At 42.8% G+C, this 17,391-nt stretch overlaps 1 protein-coding gene across 5 annotated transcripts in view; it reads right to left on the bottom strand.

The window, feature by feature from the left end:
- Positions 1–17,391, bottom strand: part of CAMTA1 (calmodulin binding transcription activator 1) — a 2,166,856-nt gene that overhangs the window by 413,398 nt on the left and 1,736,067 nt on the right. For 4 of the 5 annotated variants that reach the window (XM_044056441.1, XM_044056437.1, XM_044056440.1 and 1 more), the window contains one exon: positions 14,307–14,337. The exons of the other annotated variant lie outside the window; for it this stretch is intronic. In XM_044056441.1, coding sequence (XP_043912376.1) covers positions 14,307–14,337 — 31 coding nt within the window. The remainder of the gene's footprint in view (positions 1–14,306; positions 14,338–17,391) is intronic. 5 annotated transcript variants of the gene reach the window in all.

The following is a 17,391-nucleotide window of genomic DNA, read 5'->3' as shown; positions in this document are numbered from 1 at the left end:
TTGGGGAAGAAAGTAGGCAGGTGAATAGCTTGATTTAGAGACTCCCTGGAAATTACTTTTGACATGAATGTAGGATTGGTTCTTAGAGAAACTCTGTCCTGATGAAAAATGAGGAAAGGAAATACTGCCATGAGTGCCTGTATCTCCGAGACTCTTCTTGCAGATGTGACTGCCAATAGAAAAACCGTTTTCCATGATAGAAATTGCATCTCTGAAGTTGCTGCTGGCTCAAAGGGAGGAAGAGTTAATTTTTCCAAAACGAAATTGAGGTCCCATGCAGGTACTGGCTGTTTTCTTGGAGGTTTGATATTCTTTATCCCTCTTAGGAACTGTCTTAGCAAAGGATGTGAAAACACTGGTGGATCACAACTGTATTTTGCTGAGATTGCTGAGGCGTGAATCTTTATAGAAGAATATGAGAGTCCAGTATGAAACATTTCTGCCAAGTATTCCAATATCTGAGGTATACTCAGTAATGTTGTATCCTGACCCCTGTTGGCATTCCAGATGCTGAATCTCTTCCACTTGGCTGAATAGGTTTTTCTGGTGGAAGGTCTGCGTGCTTTCAGTAAGATCTCTTGAACTTTTTTGGAAAGAGAGATAGCGGAAGGAGTTATGGTAACCTCCAGGCTGTCAGATGCAATGTTTTCAGGTTTTGATGGACAGTCCTGTAATTGTGTTGTGATAGAAGCAGGGGCCATAGGGGCAGAGGCCACGGTTTTGTCCGAGTTATGCTCAACAGCAATGGGTACCAGTGTTGCCTTGGCTAGTCTGGAGCTATCAAAATGCCTGTTGGCTGTTCTGCTTTGATCTTCAGTATCACCTTGGTCAGCAGAGGTAGAGGAGGGAATACATAAATTTTTAAGGAATTCCAGCTGAAGGAGAGAGCATCCGTTTTCCAGGCTAGAGGATGGTGGGTCCTTGTGCAGAACTTTTCCAGGTGATGATTCATGTGAGAAGCAAAGAGATCTACGTCCAGTCTTCCCCATGTCTTTGTTATTTGTGAGAAAATGTAAGGATGCAGCCTCCATTCGTGTGGATCCAAGAAATTTCTGCTCAGCTTGTCTGCCAGTACATTGTCCTTGCCCGGCACAAACTGGGATTGCAAATGTATCTTCAGACTCAGGGATTTTTCCCAGAGAATCATTGTTAGTCTGCAGAGGGGATAAGAATGAGTGCCTCCCTGCTTGTTTATATACCACATGACAGTGGTGTTGTCTGTCCTTATTAGCAAATGTCCTTGTAGTGATTTTTCGAAAGTCTCGATTGCATGTATCACTGCCAACATCTCTTTTTGGTTTATGTGCAGATGTCTTTCCCTTGTTGTCCACAGACCTTGAATGCATCTGCCCTCCATGTGCGCCCCCCATCCATGATCTGAGGCATCTGTTGTAATCATTTGACCTGCTTGAGGTTTGCTGAAAGACATGCCTTTGTTTAACTGACTTGCTTGAGCCCACCACAAGAATTATTTTTGTAGACATGGAATGAGTGGGATTACATCCTCTAGGCTTTGGCTGTGTTGGGACCATAAGCTTTTTAAATACCATTGCAGCTTTCTCATATGAAGTCTTGCCAAAGGTATCAGAAGAATGCAAGATGCCATGAATCCCAGGGCCTGCAGGATTTTCCTTGCAGTCAGCTGGGAGAGCTTTGCTAGGCCTTTGAAGTACTCTGGTAACTGCTGTTGTTTTTCCTCTGTGAGGTAGGCCATTTGTGTTTCTGTGTCCAGTTTGGCTCCTAGGAAAATAATCTGCTGGGATGGCAGTAGTCTTGATTTCTGAATGTTGACTGTGTATCCCAAAGCCTGCAGTAGTTGAATGACATAGTCCAAGTTTGCTATTAAGGTTTGTTTGTTGTCTGCTTGTATGAGGCAGTCGTCCAGATAGGGGTATATTTGAATCCCCTGGAGTCTGCAGTGTGCCACTACTGATGCCAGGCATTTCGTGAACACTCTGGGTGCAGTAGTTAAGCCAAACGGCAATGCTGAGAATTGATAATGCTCTGTCCCTGCAAGAAATCTGAGGTATCTTCTGCAGCTTTGTCTGATTGGGACATGCAGGTATGCCTCCTTGAGGTCCAGAGTGACCAGCTAAGACCCCTTGCCCAGCATGGGAAGGAGCTGCTGTAATGTCAGCATTTTGAACTTTGGCACAATGAGAAAGGTATTCAGAGTAGACAAGTCCAGTATAGGCCTCCATTTGTTTTCTTTTCTTGGAACAAGGAACTGTCTTGAATAAAATCCCTGGCCTTGTTCCTGAGGAGGAACCCTTTCTATTGCTTTTATACTTAACAGCTTTGAAACTTGAGTGAGTGCCTCTGCCCTTTGATGATGTGGCAGGTTTGGCATGCCTTGTCTTATTGGTAAAGTATTGAAGTGGAATCTGTAACCCTTGTCTATTAAATCCAGAATCCAGTTGTCCTTGGTTAATATATGCCAGTTTTTTGAGAATAAGGATAATTTTCTGCCCAAAGGTGCTTCTCTTTGAGCCTTTGTAGGCGGTATGAAAGTCAAGTCATTGTGATTGTCCTTGTGGTGCAGCTGGGCTGCCTGCCACTTCTTTGATTTGGAGGTTGCCATTGGCGGCCCCTGTAGGATCCTCGGTATTGCCCTCTACCTCGGGCACGCCTGTTTTTTTCCCCTTTGAAACTTGTCAGATTCTGGGAAGGACCAATTCTTTGAAGGCCAGTTTCTGCTGAATCTGGGTGGCTGAACCTGGAGGAAATCCTTGACTGTCTGTACTGACTTAGCTTTTTCCTCAATGGATTTCAACACATCTTGTGCATTAGCACCAAAAAGCTTCTGTTTTTCCAGAGGTGCATCAAGTAACTTTACTTTAACATGGTCTGGCAATGGCTGATCTTTTAACCAAGCATGTCTGCATATCACAGCCCCAGTCATAGCTGCCCTACATGAAGCCTCCAATGCAAAATAACCACACTGAAGAAAATGATTGTTAACCTGCTGAGTGTTATGTATATGATCCTGCAATGCCTTTCTATCAATAGGCTCAGGAGAGGCTAGCTTTTTCTGTAAATCATCCAGTAAAAAATCCTGGTACTGAAACATATGAAACAGGCAGTTAAGTGACCTCATGGCTAGGGTGGTAGAGGTATAAACTTTTTTACCCCATCTCTCCAGGGACCTAGCTTCCCTATCTGCTGGTAGCGGATTCTTGGCAGTGGAAGTAGCCACTCCCTTGGGGCCCTGTGAAATAGTTTCTAGATCCACAGAGTGGGCCTTAAAGAGATGTTTGTGAGTGTCAGGGACCCTATAATATCTGTCTGGCTTGACAGGAGCAGGAGGGAGAGAATCAGGGTTAGCACTGGAGTCAGAGAAAACATGATCCAAAACATCCATAACAGGAGGAATAGCTAAAGGTCTGTGCTGGGGAAGCTTGAGGAAGGTACGTAGCCTTTTCCTGGAATCAGAGAATTCCTGACCCTGCCATTTAAAATGTTCCCTCATGGAGTGCAGGACTTCACCAAACGAGAAATCCTCAGGAGGGGAGGCAGAGGGAATAGATTCCTCAGCATCAGAGTCCTCATAGGCCTGGAAGGATTTTTCTTGGGTATCTGAATGCTCAGAATCCCCAGAGGCTTCATCTGAAGAGAGGTTGTCAGCCTGCTCAGTTCTGAACCTTTTCTCTCCAGGTGGCTGAGAACCTCTGTCTGGGTGAGGCTGAGACCCCCTGATAAGAGAAATAAGATCTGCAGCAAGAGACATGATCTGTTTATCAGAAGAAGGGTCTGAGCAGCAGGTTTAGGATGGGCCTTGGCCTGGCTGGTGGCCTTAGCACGTGCAAAGGCCTTGATGGACATGGAAACAGGAGGCCTTGCAGCCCCACGTGCAGGAGTAACCTTGTCTACAGGAATGGTGTTGGGTAGATCCAGAACTTCGGTTTCCGGAGGAAAATCAACAACCGGCACCGGAGAGATCTCCGAGACCGAAGGACGTGTTAACGCTGTGTCGTCGGCCTGGAGCGGTTGAATTACCGCTTCCGAAGGGACCGAAGCACTAGCGGAGGGTTTAGGAGTTGCATCGGTGGAGGACGCGGGCCGAGGATGTCGGTCCCGGTCCTTTCGTTTTTTGGTAGATTGAGTTGTCGGTTGATCCGACGGCATGATATACGCGAAAGATTCACCGAAAAAATCTTTGGCAAATTCTGCCCGGCGCCTGAGTGTGCACTTATTAAAGCAAGCACAGGCAGCACAGGCCGAGACGTCGTGGTCTGGGCCCAGGCAAGGAAGGCAGTAAGAATGGAAGTCCTTATGAGGTATTTGTTTACCACAAGACAAACAATTATTAACTTTCTCAATTTGTTCTGACATCGGCTGAGGCAAGAAAAAATGTTCCCCAATGGGGTACTTAGCTTTTAGATGACTTCGGTACTGAAAATACAGGAGCTGACCAACCGGTACTTGCGAACTGCTTCTGCTTCAGGCACCGTGCACCAGAAAGACTGAAGAAGATGGCGTCGGCCGATGCCTTTATACTCCAGCCGTTCTGACGTCGGAGAGGAGGTGACACCGGCCGACGCCAGACCCAGACTTTGGAATCCGGCCGACCGAGGGCTGCCTGAGGCAGGACAACCCATATGTTATGACTGCAGTTGCATTCTTGAAGGACATCATGGAACGTTATGGTAGGTACATAACTTCTAAATGTTAAGTTGTCTATCTCGCCTTCATTCCTGCTGGATGGGACCTTGTCCCGGGTGGCCTATCGGAACAGACTCTTGAGTACAGTGGAACAAAAGTTGGCTCGGTCCCTAGAGGCTAAGTCCAACTTATAATGAGAAATGAAAGTATGGGGAGAAGCCCAAGTAGCTGCAGAACAAATCGAAAAAAACAGGCAGTCTGTCTTGGAAAGCTATAGATGTGGCTAAAGCTCTAGTTGAATGAGCCCTGGGTTTGGTTGGCAACTGTTGATGTCTGATCTCATACACAAAGGTAATCAACGAAGTAAGCCATCTAGAAAGAGATACCTTAGAAACTGGAAGGCCCATTCTACCTTCTGCATGGGAAACAAACAGTTGATGAGACTTCCTGAATTGTTTGGTCCTGTCTAAATAGTACCTAAGTTGGCGATGAACGTCTAACCAATGTAATTTTTGTTCTGATCTGTTCGAATAGTTAGGAAAGAACACAGGAAGATCAATGGTTTGATTCAAATTTGCCGGTGAAGCTACCTTAGGCAAAAAGGACGGGTTAGTACGTAAGGACACCCTATCCTTATGAAACAAAAGATAAGGGGATCGACTACACAGAGCATGGAGTTCAGAGACTCTTCTGGCTGAAGTAATAGCTACCAAAAAGAGTGTTTTCCAAGATAGTAACTTCATTGAGCATGAAGCCGCAGGTTCAAAGGGGAAGAATTAAGGACACCAGAACCAAGTTGAGATCCCATTGAGGAGGAGGATCCTGATAGGTGGTTTGAGGAGAAAAACTCCCTTTAAAAAGGCTTTGCAGAGTTTGTGAGACATAATGGAGGACTCTGAGACTCCAACATAAAAATTAGATATAGCTGCCAATTGAACTTTGATGGTAGACGGAGACGAACCTGAGTGGAAAAGTTCAGCTAGAAAGTCCAAAACTGATTGAATGGAAGCAGTGAAAGGATCTATATCCTTTGAATGCGCCCAACAGGAAAAACGTTTCCACTTACTGTGATAAATCTTCTGAGTGGAAGATTTATGAGAGGCTATCAAAATATCTCGAACTGAGTGAGATATTAGAGGAAGCCTGGCTAGAGTTGGAATTGGAGAAACCACGCTGTGAGGTTCAGAGAAGGGAGGAGTGGTGCAACTGACCCGACTGATGGGTCAAGAGGTCTGGAACTGGGTCCAGATGCCAGGGTTGCTCCAACAGATAATGGTGAAGAAATGGGAACCAAACCTGTCGAGGCCAGTAAGGGGCAATGAGGATCATGGAAGCTTTCTGAGCGATGGCTTTCTGTATTAGTTGAGATATCAGTGGGAAGGGAGGAAAAGCATACAGAAGTCCCCGGGCCAATCGTGGACTAGAGCGTCTCTGCTGGGGTGGCCTGGATGGGGAAAGAGGGTGAAAAAATCGTCGCACTTGCTGTTTTGGGGAGTAGCGAAAAGGTCGCAGCAAGGCCAGCCCCACTTTCGAAAAACTTTCTCCAACACTGAATTCTTCAGAGACCACTCGTGAGGCATGAGAATAGCTCTGCTCAATTTGTCCACAATCACACTGGACTTCCCGGGAATGTGCGTTGCTAACAGAAACTGCTGAGAAGAAATCGCCCATTGCCACAGTCTGAGTGCCTCTCGACATAGGGGGTAGGATCTGGTTCCGCCTTGTTTGTTGATGTACCACACTACAGACATATTGTCTGTCTGAATTGCTATAGTTCCTTTGGGAAGAGAGTCTTGTAGGGCTTGCAATGCTAGAAGCACTGCTCTCATCTCTAGGACATTTATGTGCAAGTGGCGTTCGAAAGGTTGCCACATGCCTTGGACCATCCTGCCCTGGTAATGCCCCCCCCACCCGATCAGGGAGGCGTCCGTTGTCAGTGTAGCAACCGGAGGGGGAGGAACAAAGGGTCTCCCTAGGAAGAGCTGGGGGGATGTGATCCACCAAGAAAGATGATTCCTGCACGATTGTGTTATCGCAATGGAATGGGACATTGGAAGTTGTTGGTATGACCATTGTGTGAAGAGCATCCATTGTAAGATTCTCATGTGGAATCAGGCTAAAGGGAGGAGAGGGATAGCAGCCGCCATTATCCCTAAGACCTTCAGGATCAGTCTGACTTTGATCTTGTTGCTCTGCAAGACAAGAGAGACTTGTCTGTATATGTCTGCTATTCTCTGCTCTGTGAGTCTGGTTGACATGCTGACTGTGTCTAGATTTGCGCCTATGAAGGTAATAACATGACAAGGCGACAAGACAGACTTTTCATAATTTATTGAAATGCCTAGAGTTTGACATGTGTGAAAGGTGTAGTCTCTGGCAAGAAGCAGAAGATGCTTGGTGGGGGCTGTAAGGAGCCAGTCATCTAAATACGGAAACACTTGGAATCCTTGTCATCTCAGATGAGAGGCGACCACTGCCATGCATTTGGTAAACACTCGGGGGGCTGTAGTAAGTCCAAAGAGCAGGGCCCTGAATTGAAAATGACTGGTTCCCAGCCTGAAGCGGAGGAATCTCCTGGAGCGTCGGCTCATTCTGATGTGATAGTACGCATCCTGGAGATCTATAGAGCGCATCCAGTTGTCCCGGCCCAAAAGGGGCAGAATGGACTGCAGCGTGACCATCCAAAATTTAGTTTTCTTGACAAACTTGTTCAAGTTGCTGAGATCCAAAATGGGTCTCCAGTCTCCTGTTTTCTTTGGAAGCAAAAATAATTTGGAGTAGATTCCGGATCCTTGTTGGTCTGCTGGAAATGGTTGAATGGCTCTTTTTGCCAGCAGCTTTGAAATTTCTAGTGCTGCTTGCTCCCTTTGACTGGGTGGAATGTCTGGAAGGGATTTTCCTGACTGCTTTGGAATGCAAAAGAAAGGGATTCTGTAGCCTTCGGAAATTATAGACTGTACCCATTTGTCTTGAGTGAGGGAAAGCCAGGCTTTTGGATACAGAGATAATCTTCCCCCGACTGCCTCCGAAGGTGGACAGCCGGGCAACACCTCAGGGATGCTGAAAGGGCTTGTCAGAGAAAGATTCTCGACTGCCCTGATTCTGCGGGCCCCCTCTGCCTCTAGGACGGCGTCTACCATTATTGTTCCCCTCTCTGCCTCTAGAGGGGAATCGACTCTGTGCGTCAGGCAAAACTCCCTGTGGTTGCTTGCGGAACCACATCTTTCCCCCCTTCTGGCCTTTGGGGTAAGGCCTAGAAGGAGTAGAAAAACGGACTCCCACGGCAGAGAGAGTCTTGCCTTCAGTCTCGCACCTAGTCAGGGTTTCCTTCACTTGAGGACCAAAGAGGGATGATCCATCAAAGGGGGAGTTAGTGAAGGACGCCTTGAAAGGGTCCGCAAAGTTACATAGCTGCATCCAGGCATGCCGACGTAAGGCCACACCTGTACCTGCCGCTCTACTCGCTCCATCCGCCGCATATGAAAGGAGGCGCATGGAGGAGTTAACTATTGAGTTAAGGGTCGCCAGCTGAGAGTTCATCCTATCCTGAAAACCCGCAGCTGTTGGATCCTTTAACATTTCACTCGCTTCCTTGAGCAAATCCCTCTGAGAATGAGTGAAATGACACAGGTAATTCAGTGAGCACATAGAAAAGGTCGCTGACGAGAACATCCGCTTCCCGTACCTGTCCATAGTCCTAGACTCCTTGTTAGGAGGATGAACAGGCACTGAAGGATCAGCTAGATCCTTCTTGGTGGCCGCAGCCACCACCATAGCATCAACAGAGATGCCTTTGGTCAAGAATTCTTTGTCCTTGGGGGCAGTGATAAATTTTGATGGTCTCCTGGGGGTGGGTTCCACTGAGTCAGGAGCCGTCCAGGCCTTCTTTGCCATCACTTGCATAAGGGGGTCAAAGGTAGGGGACACCCAGGAGGTGGAAGGGCGAGAGCCAAATGCCTCAAGATACACCGATTCATCCTCTGAAGGGTTGAGGGCTGGCCAATTCCCCCTCTGTTTTAAGATTTCGAGGATGTCTGCAAAGGAGACATCTTCAGAGGGGGAACCAGGGGAACCTTCAGAATCCTCTAAATCAGTGTCAGAGGTGACAGACTCAAGGGAGTCAATGTGCTTCCTCTTGCACTGCCTCTTCCTAGGGGGCTCTCCTACCGGGTCAGGAGAGGCCTCGGAAGAGGAGGAGATCCCCACTGGGGAAACTTGAGGAGCTGGCTCTCTACGATCCGGGATGAGGGGGTGAGAAGAAATCACCACAGGCACCATGGAAGGAGGGGCAGATGGAGCCGACTGTGGGGTTGAACCAGGTTCTAACACGCTCCTCATGACCTCGAAGGCACCCCTGTCAGGCAGAGCCAGAGATCTCCGCTCCGAAAAGATGAAAACCTCCCCCGGCACCGACAGTTATGGCTCCGAGGCCGATGTCAGAGCCGAACTCACCAGCGTCGAAGCACCGAGAGGGAGAGTGGGGTCGGACAAGGGTCCGATGCCACTTGCCCCCTCGGAGCCGACGAGGGAAGTCCGGCGCCGAGATTCCTCCAGAGAAGACATCGGAGCAGACGACGGCACCGAAGACAAGGGTATCGGTTCCGATGCAGCCACGGCTCCGAACTCAAAGGAGTCAGAGGAGGAACATTTTGAGTGATGGGATTAGCCATCGACTGTTGAGTCGGGCTCTGAAGCATTTGGGCCAGTGCCTCGGACTTGAGAAGTCGACTCACCACCCTCTGAAGGTCATGATCTGGCAGTCTCGACGACCTAGAGGAGTGAGATCTATGGCTCCGTTCAGACAACAATGGCGATGCTGGAGCTGAATGAACAGAGCCGATAGATGGTGACCTTGACCTCTTCCTGGAAGTCGGTTCCGATAACTTTATCGGAGCCGACTCAGCAATGTCTACCTCGGCTCTGGCCGGAGCCGAGGAAACAGTAGAAATATGTGTTCGAGAATCATCGGCTCCGGCCAGACTTTGAAACCCCAGGGGATGACTCAGACACTGGAGCCGACGGTCTGGTAGGCTTGGAGGGTTTCCCTGAAGATTGAGTCGGGGGACCCTCAGGCTTTAATAAGCCCCTTAAAATGAGCTTATTTTTTCGCTCCTGCAGGACTCTAGGGCTGAAACCATGGCAAACAGCACATGAGTCCTGCAGGTGCAAAGGTCCCAGGCAGTATACACAAGAAGTGTGACCGTCTGTCAGAGACATCTTCTGACAGCACGAGTCACACTTCTTAAAGCCTGAGACCTTTGATTCTTTAGACATTTCTAAAGAAGAAAGTGTAATCACTCACACTCACACACACACACAGATTACACTAATTGAAAATTAAATTAAACTAATTAAATCAAATAATTCCCTACAAAAAAAGACAGTCACTCTAACTACTAGGAAGGGAGGGACGGGGCCCAAAGGCCTAAGGGAAGAATTCTTGAGAGTTTTTTGGAAAAGAAGGGGAGAATTTGGAAGGGGATGGTAAGAAACTACCTAATTTAGTAAATAATAAAGAAAAATTAACTTAAAAGGGGGTCTATCTTAGTTAAACTTAGTTTTAAGCAACTAACCTGAAGAGCCAGTTGGAAGAGCACCTCGATCGCTATAGCGGCAAACGAGATCTGAGGAGTTACCGCCTAGCATTGTGGAATATACGGGAGCCTCGAGCCGGTGGAACTAGCTCTCGAGCTTTTAGAGTGGCCGAGTTGGAGCCGAGGTTCAGCTCCGAACCCATCCAGCAAGAATGAAGGCGAGATAGACAACTTAACATTTGTGGTTTTCTGGCAAATCACTGGCAAAACATTGAGGATTGAAGTCAGAAAAACAATGAAAGAAATTTGAGTTTCAGGCTTCATATCCTTCAAAAAATTCACACTAATGTAAAACCTGTTACTCTATTAACTTTCTAAGTTGCAAGAGCAATATTTTAAAAAGTGTCCCCATTTCTGGGCCTTTGTAACCTCATTATTTATTGCTTTGTCAAGATTTTTTGTTCTTAGAAATTGAGAGGTATGATTCCTGTTCATTTCAGTGGGCTATAATATCTACAGAAATTGTCTAATACAGAATTTACAAAGCTGAAAGGCACAAACAAAGTAATGAATACAAATGCGTGTAATTTCTGTATTTTTTATTGTGATGTCAAGCAGGCATTTATTTATTTTTATTCTGGTCCTTGGGTAATTTTTAATAATTTTTTATTTTAAAAAGTTAAAAAGAGATAACAGAACAGTTATCCACTGAATGTGAGTGGTTACTGATTAGCCAGTTTGACAAGGTACAGCAGCTATGCAAAAAGGCACAGGAAGGAGGACTGAATTTTTACTTGCAAAATGTATTATGTCAGCTCTGCAGTAATGAAGTACAGAAGTGGAAATGTGAACAGAGGGGCAAGATAAATAAGAATCTGCAGGACATTCCTAAATCTGTATGGCATTATCTGCTGGTGAAAATGACTGACTTGCTATTTACAACAATGCTTGGGTGCATAGCAAACTTATTACAATAAGCAATTTATTAAGAGGTTAAGTGTACTTTGATAAATTAGCTGGCCACTGGCTAAAGGTTGATTTGTTTACATGCTCCATTGGAAACCCAGGTTAGACTATCGCCCCAGGCCACTGAGCAATGGAAAGCCTGCTGTTCTTCCTTGTGAATGTCTGGCACGCACTGTCACAGATTTAAACATGTGATGCAGGGAAGGCCATAGACAAAGGCTTACATGGAGGAGTATGATCATTGCATTATTTATAACTAGAAGCTTAAAGACCATGTCTAAAGGTGCAATTTTTAAAAATTTTTTTTTTGTATAAAGAAAGTGTTTGCATGCAACATTATGCATGCAAACACATTTTTTATACAAATAACGATTGTTCCACACCCATGTATTTAAAAAATGTTTTAAATATTGCTTCTGAACGGGGAAGACTAAATGTAATAAGCTGTGTTTACAGCATTAATATTCATAGGAGGGAGGGGAGTGGGTACGTCATCCAGGTTTCCAGCTCTAATATTGTTGTCTTAACGTAGGTAAGTAATTGTGAATTAGTGATTTAATTGCCAGACTGTTAAATTAACAGCTTGGCAAAAGAAAATAATGACATAGTTTTCTGCCAAACTGTTTATTTAACAATTTGGAAACTAAATCACTGATTTACAATTACTTTCCTACTCTAATACAGCAGTATTAGAGCTGTAACCCTGAAAGATGTAACTGCTTCCTGCCGTCCTATGAATATTCAAGTCATAAACATGGCTTACTACATTCAGTCTTCCACTTTTGGAAGCAATATTTAAACCTTTATATTTTTTCAAATGTTTCAAAATGCACTGTTCTTTTCACACAAAATGTTCGCAAGCATAAACATGCATGCAAACCCTTTTTTTTGTTTGAAAAGAAAAGCACATTTCACACCTTTAAATATAATCTTTAAACTTTAGATCACTGTTTTTTTACAGAAAATGTTAACACAATGCTTGTAAAATATGTAAAAACAAGACTGCTCCTGACATATATATAAATGTTTTTATATATATATAATGTAGGTTTATGTCTATGGTTTCTGTAAATGGCAGCAATTTTTACCATTTACAAATATGTTCATTAATATCATCTGCTTTCTTTATGAAGCTATATTCTAATACATGCTCAATTTTCACCTGGCAACATCTATTTCATCTTTTCCTTTCTCTAAAACTAACATTAGTGGAAAGCCTTAGTCAAAGTCATTATCTCCATGTGTCTTGCTTTGAGGAACTATACTAACACCACTTAGTACTACTACATTTCATCATTAATGAGTCTGTCAAGTCCCAGCTCAACTAGCAAAGTTCACTGAAAGATGTAGTGAACAGGATATACAGCATTAAACTCCGGAAATTTCAAAGCAATATGATTGTTAGGGTTGTCTCAAGGGATAAAGCTCCCTACACCAACTCATCCGGGTGAAATTTTCAAGTTAGTATGATTAAGAAGGTGGCTGTGGGGATTAAACTCCCACATCAGGGGTACGGGCAGCTTGATTTCTCCTGTAAAAATAAAGTAAATTAATTTTCTTTTTAACATTTTCTAATTTTCTTTTTCATTTAATCACAGTCAATAATTTCCATTACTAAAGGTCTGCTTTTTTGAGAAATCAAGGGAGCAAAGACTTACAATGGAGTGAGTTTGATGAGTAGAGATTTAGTAAACTGAAATTCAAAGATATCTTCCCTGTGTTCTCATGGGTTTGCACCAGATGTTCCAGTTTACACTTACATTGTGTTCCAAATTGCACAAAGGTGTGTACCCCTATGCGAGTGACAGTGTGTGTGTGTATTTGGCGGCAGTGGGGGTGGGGGGGGATTGGATGCATCATGAAATAAACTGGCATACAAGCATGGAATAATTTCTCTACCTTGCAACCACTGAGTGCTAGCATAAGCTATGGCTCCTCCATGACTGTAATCTGGATAAAGTAGGCAATACAGAATGAAAGAGTGAATGACTTAATTAATTAAAACTGCTGGACTATGCCTGCTTCTTTCAAGACTGACTGCACTTTCTTACACTGAGTGATGCAGCTGGTCCAGTGGAAAAAAACTGAGTATCCTTCATCTTTGTCGTAAAATATCCATATTAATTTTCTTTAAATCTGCAAAATGAATTTAAAAATCTGATGCCGAGATCACAAGGCTTATCCCTGGGTATTACAAGCCTGTTTGGTTTCAGATGAAGAAATTATGACTCTGAAAGCTAAACTGATATATGTTCTGTAATCTGTTTTAGAAGGTTCATTAACAATTATCAGACATGTTTTTGTTTTATTTGCTGGATGTTTTTCAGCTTTGGTACAACAGTATTCAGTACTTTGATGTTTCTTTCAACACCTTCATCCATTAAATAATCTTGATTTAAGCAATGGTAGCAAAAGAAATATTATGGAAGACATAGCTAACTCACTTGATTAACGTGCCTTTCAAGTAATGACCTGCAGTGTTATTTTTGTCAGACCAGTAGCTCAGGTGTGTATTAACAAAAGCAACCGAAGTTACTGTGAAACAAATGAGGTCATTGCTTTCCACACTTGTAGAAAAAATAAGATTAAATGAAAGAACCAGAAAATTAAAAAATTTAACATTAAAACAGAATAGTGTGAAAATTGTGACTTGTGAATGCTTCAGTACCTTCCTTCTATCAGAATCTAAACAAGTTTACAGTGGCTTGCATCAATACATTTTTTTGGGTTGGCACTGACAATTAGAAGACAGTCTACTTTAGCAGCACTGGAATAAAACAGGATGATGTTTTGAAATGAGCCTTCAGAATTCTACAGTCCATTAATGCATGGGTGGCATCAGACCACCTTTCTAGTCTACACATAGTCTCTCTGAATCTTGTTTTTACACATAACAATGTAATAGCCATCTTGGTTACAGTGAGGCTCCTTTCTCTATTTTCTGAGCATGCTCAGTAGGAATGGCTATCAAGATCCCACTTTCAGGCATACTACATGCATTACAAATATGGCAGCAAGTTGTCTCTTTTTTTTTTGCAAAGCAGTGGTATGTTAGTTTTCTGTTAAAACGTTAGTTTTCCTTGACATGAACAAGTCAGGTGAGACTTGCTGGCAAACCCAGGTTGCAGTCCTCATGCAAGCAGGCAACCAAGCAAAGATAAAAATAGCAAAAGACAGAAATGGGCTAGCAGCGGCTAAACTCACCCTTTTGTACAGCCTATGGTCCACCAGAGGGCTTTAGACAGCAAAACAACACCAAAGAGCTATTAGCAAACAAGACATAAAATAATGCACAAGTACCTGCAGCAAGGGGGGGGGGGCAGCATGGAAAGGAGAGAACAAAGGTGGAGCATGGGCTATATTGAATGGTAAGGGTAATAGCCCTTTAGTGCTCAGGTATTAAATAACATTGTATCACTTTTTAAAGTTGAACACTTACTGTTTTATATAAAACAAAATAACCCAAACATACCAACAGATGGCTGTAAGAACTGTCCACCAGATATGGCTTCCACTGGATACAGGTGTCAATCATTTTCTAATACAATCTACACATTTACTGACTCTTGCCTAGTACAGCAGAATAGAAAGACAACAATATTCTCCCAGGATCTACAAAAATCCTTTCCTTTTCTTCATGGAGTAATCTTTTCATCCCACTTGGCTTCCACTGGATACAGCTGTCAAACATTTTCTAATACAGTCTACACATTTACTGACTCTTGCCTAGTACAGCAGAACAGAAAGACAGCAATATTCTCCCAGGATCTTGAAAAATCCTTTATTTTTCTTCATGGTGTAATCCTTTCATCCCACTGTTTTCCACTGCCCTGTTAATCCATCACTTCTTCTAATCTCCAACACTAAAACAACACACACACGCGCACACACACATGCACACACATGCAAACACGCACACACAGTTTTAGTCCCAGCTGAACCCAAACTGCATTCACTTTTTATTTACTGTTTTTGAATAGGCTCATTTTTCATTTAAGTCTTTATTACATTCTAGACAACATTCATATGTCTGACTGCATTTCTCGAGGAAACTAACATTATATTATCCAGCTTCTCACTGTGAAAGAAACAGGAAGATCACTTTTGTCTCAGCACACCACCTGATTTCTCTCTTTTTATTACCCTATTTGAAGTTTTACAGCAGCTGTTTAACTGCTATGTCATTTCTTTCCATCAGATGTTAGGTCTGTTGTGAGAATTACTGAACACTGGCCACTTTCAAGAGAATTTTGTCTATACTACAAATGCAGCTAAAGTTTCTCATCCATTCTTACTTACATTTGTTAGAACACACTAATGTGAACAACTTCAATAATAATGTTCTTGTGCACTTTAAGAGCAAGGATTGTTGACAGGCATGCAGTCAGAAGTTAACTGTCAACTGCTCGTATGAATACACTCAGCCAAAATGCTCACTCCACGGATTAAGTCACTACAGTCAGGCTTTGCCCTTGCTCCAATGTGTAACAAACCAGGAGCCAACTACATAATGTTTGGAGATATAAAACACCCCACATTATTGCTACTGAAGGCCTGCTCCTCCACAGGAAAAAATATCCAAAACCATGTTGATCAAAGCTTTTTATCTGTGCACATTTGTGAGTGCATGTGTGTGTGTGTGTGTGTGTGTGTGTGTGTGTGTGTGTGTGTGTATATGTGTCTGATGCAGCTTTTCATGAATCAAGTTTCACTCAGCTGCCATAATTACTTAGAAGTTTCCAGTCAGATGTATATGGGGTGGGAATTTTCCTTAATGGAGAAAAAATAAGAGAAAAAAATATTTCCAAAAATCATGTCAATTACGTTTTTTTTTTTTGCAACTGAGACTGCTTTCAACAAAACATGTTTCACTCAATTGTCATGATTTCTTAGGAGTTTTGGTCAGAACTGTCATGACCACATGATTAATAAAAGAAAGCAGTTTGTCAATCTGTGCTTTTGTGAAAACAATAATTGTTAGCAACCTGCAAAACAGCAATCATATTTTAAAATAAAAACTTTTATTCAGTAACACTACTAGTGTCTTGACCTAAAAGTCTTCAAAAATGCATACAGTATTGACAAATATGTATTAAATACTAAAACCAATCAGCAATAATGAATCAATTAATCATCTACTTCAGAACAAATTTCCATTCAAGTTCTTGATCTAGACCCCACAGTGGGGGAATTTAACAAGGCAATGTCTGCTTAACACAGTGGGTACTGACAGAACAGCAACTGGTGTCTCTTTAATTGTGCATTCCCAGTGTCTAAAAAAGTCTCTGGGTTCCAGCAAAGCTGCAAACTTCATGAAAAATGTATCTGAAAATACACAGTGTCTGAGGTTTTTGTGACAGGTAACTCCACTCAGAAACGAATGAAAAGAGCAGCACGAATCAGATAAAGTGTGTGTGTGTGTGGGTGTGTGTGTGCGCGCGTGTGTGTGTGTGTGCGTGCATGCGGGTGCAAGTGCTTCTGGCTGTGCGTGTTTAAATAGAAGCCCTGTAGATTTTTGACTGCAAATACCAGCTCTTAATCAGTGCAGACTTAAGAGAAGTGTGACTTCTATTAATGGCTCATTTCATTGTATATAAATGAATGTCTGCCAAAACTATCATCAGAAAGTCACTTTTTACTTCTTTATTTTATAATTTATAAGTAGTCTGTCATCAATGACATTATTCTTTTAAGTACAGATTGTAATACTTACGAACTTTATCAAAAATCCAACAGGACAAAAATTCAACTAAGAACGAAACGCAGTAAACCTCAGAGGCTCAACATCTAACTAAAACTCTTGAGCGCTTTCATCTCGGTGTAATGGACTTCATCAGAATAACAATATAGTTTACAAGACAAGCTTAAATACTAAACTGAAATCCCACATACCAATCATAAAATACACTTAATTAAGCTTCCTACCAAGGTGAAATTAACCCTTACAATGCTAGTACACAGTCCTATACTGACTCAAAACAAACAGTATATAAAACTTTTTTAAAACATATAATAATAAATATAATAAATATTTATTTTGCAGTATCACAAATTTAAAATTAAAAATTTAAAATTTAAATTTAAAATTACATGTAACTGACTTTCAGGCTCAAAAAAACTGCTCAGAGAAACATATTAATTCAAACCAGGGGGGACTGTGGCATTAGATTATAAAATCCATTGCAATTCTAAATACTCTAAATAATCTAATTCAGGACCCCCCCAAAACCTAAATCACACTGATCAATGATACAAATTTAAAAAACATGGTCCTTGTTCTCTAAAATGT

Source organism: Protopterus annectens, chromosome 14.part0, assembly GCF_019279795.1.
Source record: "Protopterus annectens isolate FY-2018-M chromosome 14.part0, PAN1.0, whole genome shotgun sequence".
Taxonomy (NCBI): Eukaryota; Metazoa; Chordata; order Ceratodontiformes; family Protopteridae; genus Protopterus; species Protopterus annectens.
Note: the sequence above shows the minus strand (reverse complement) of the source record. Positions and strands in the feature narration are given on the sequence as shown.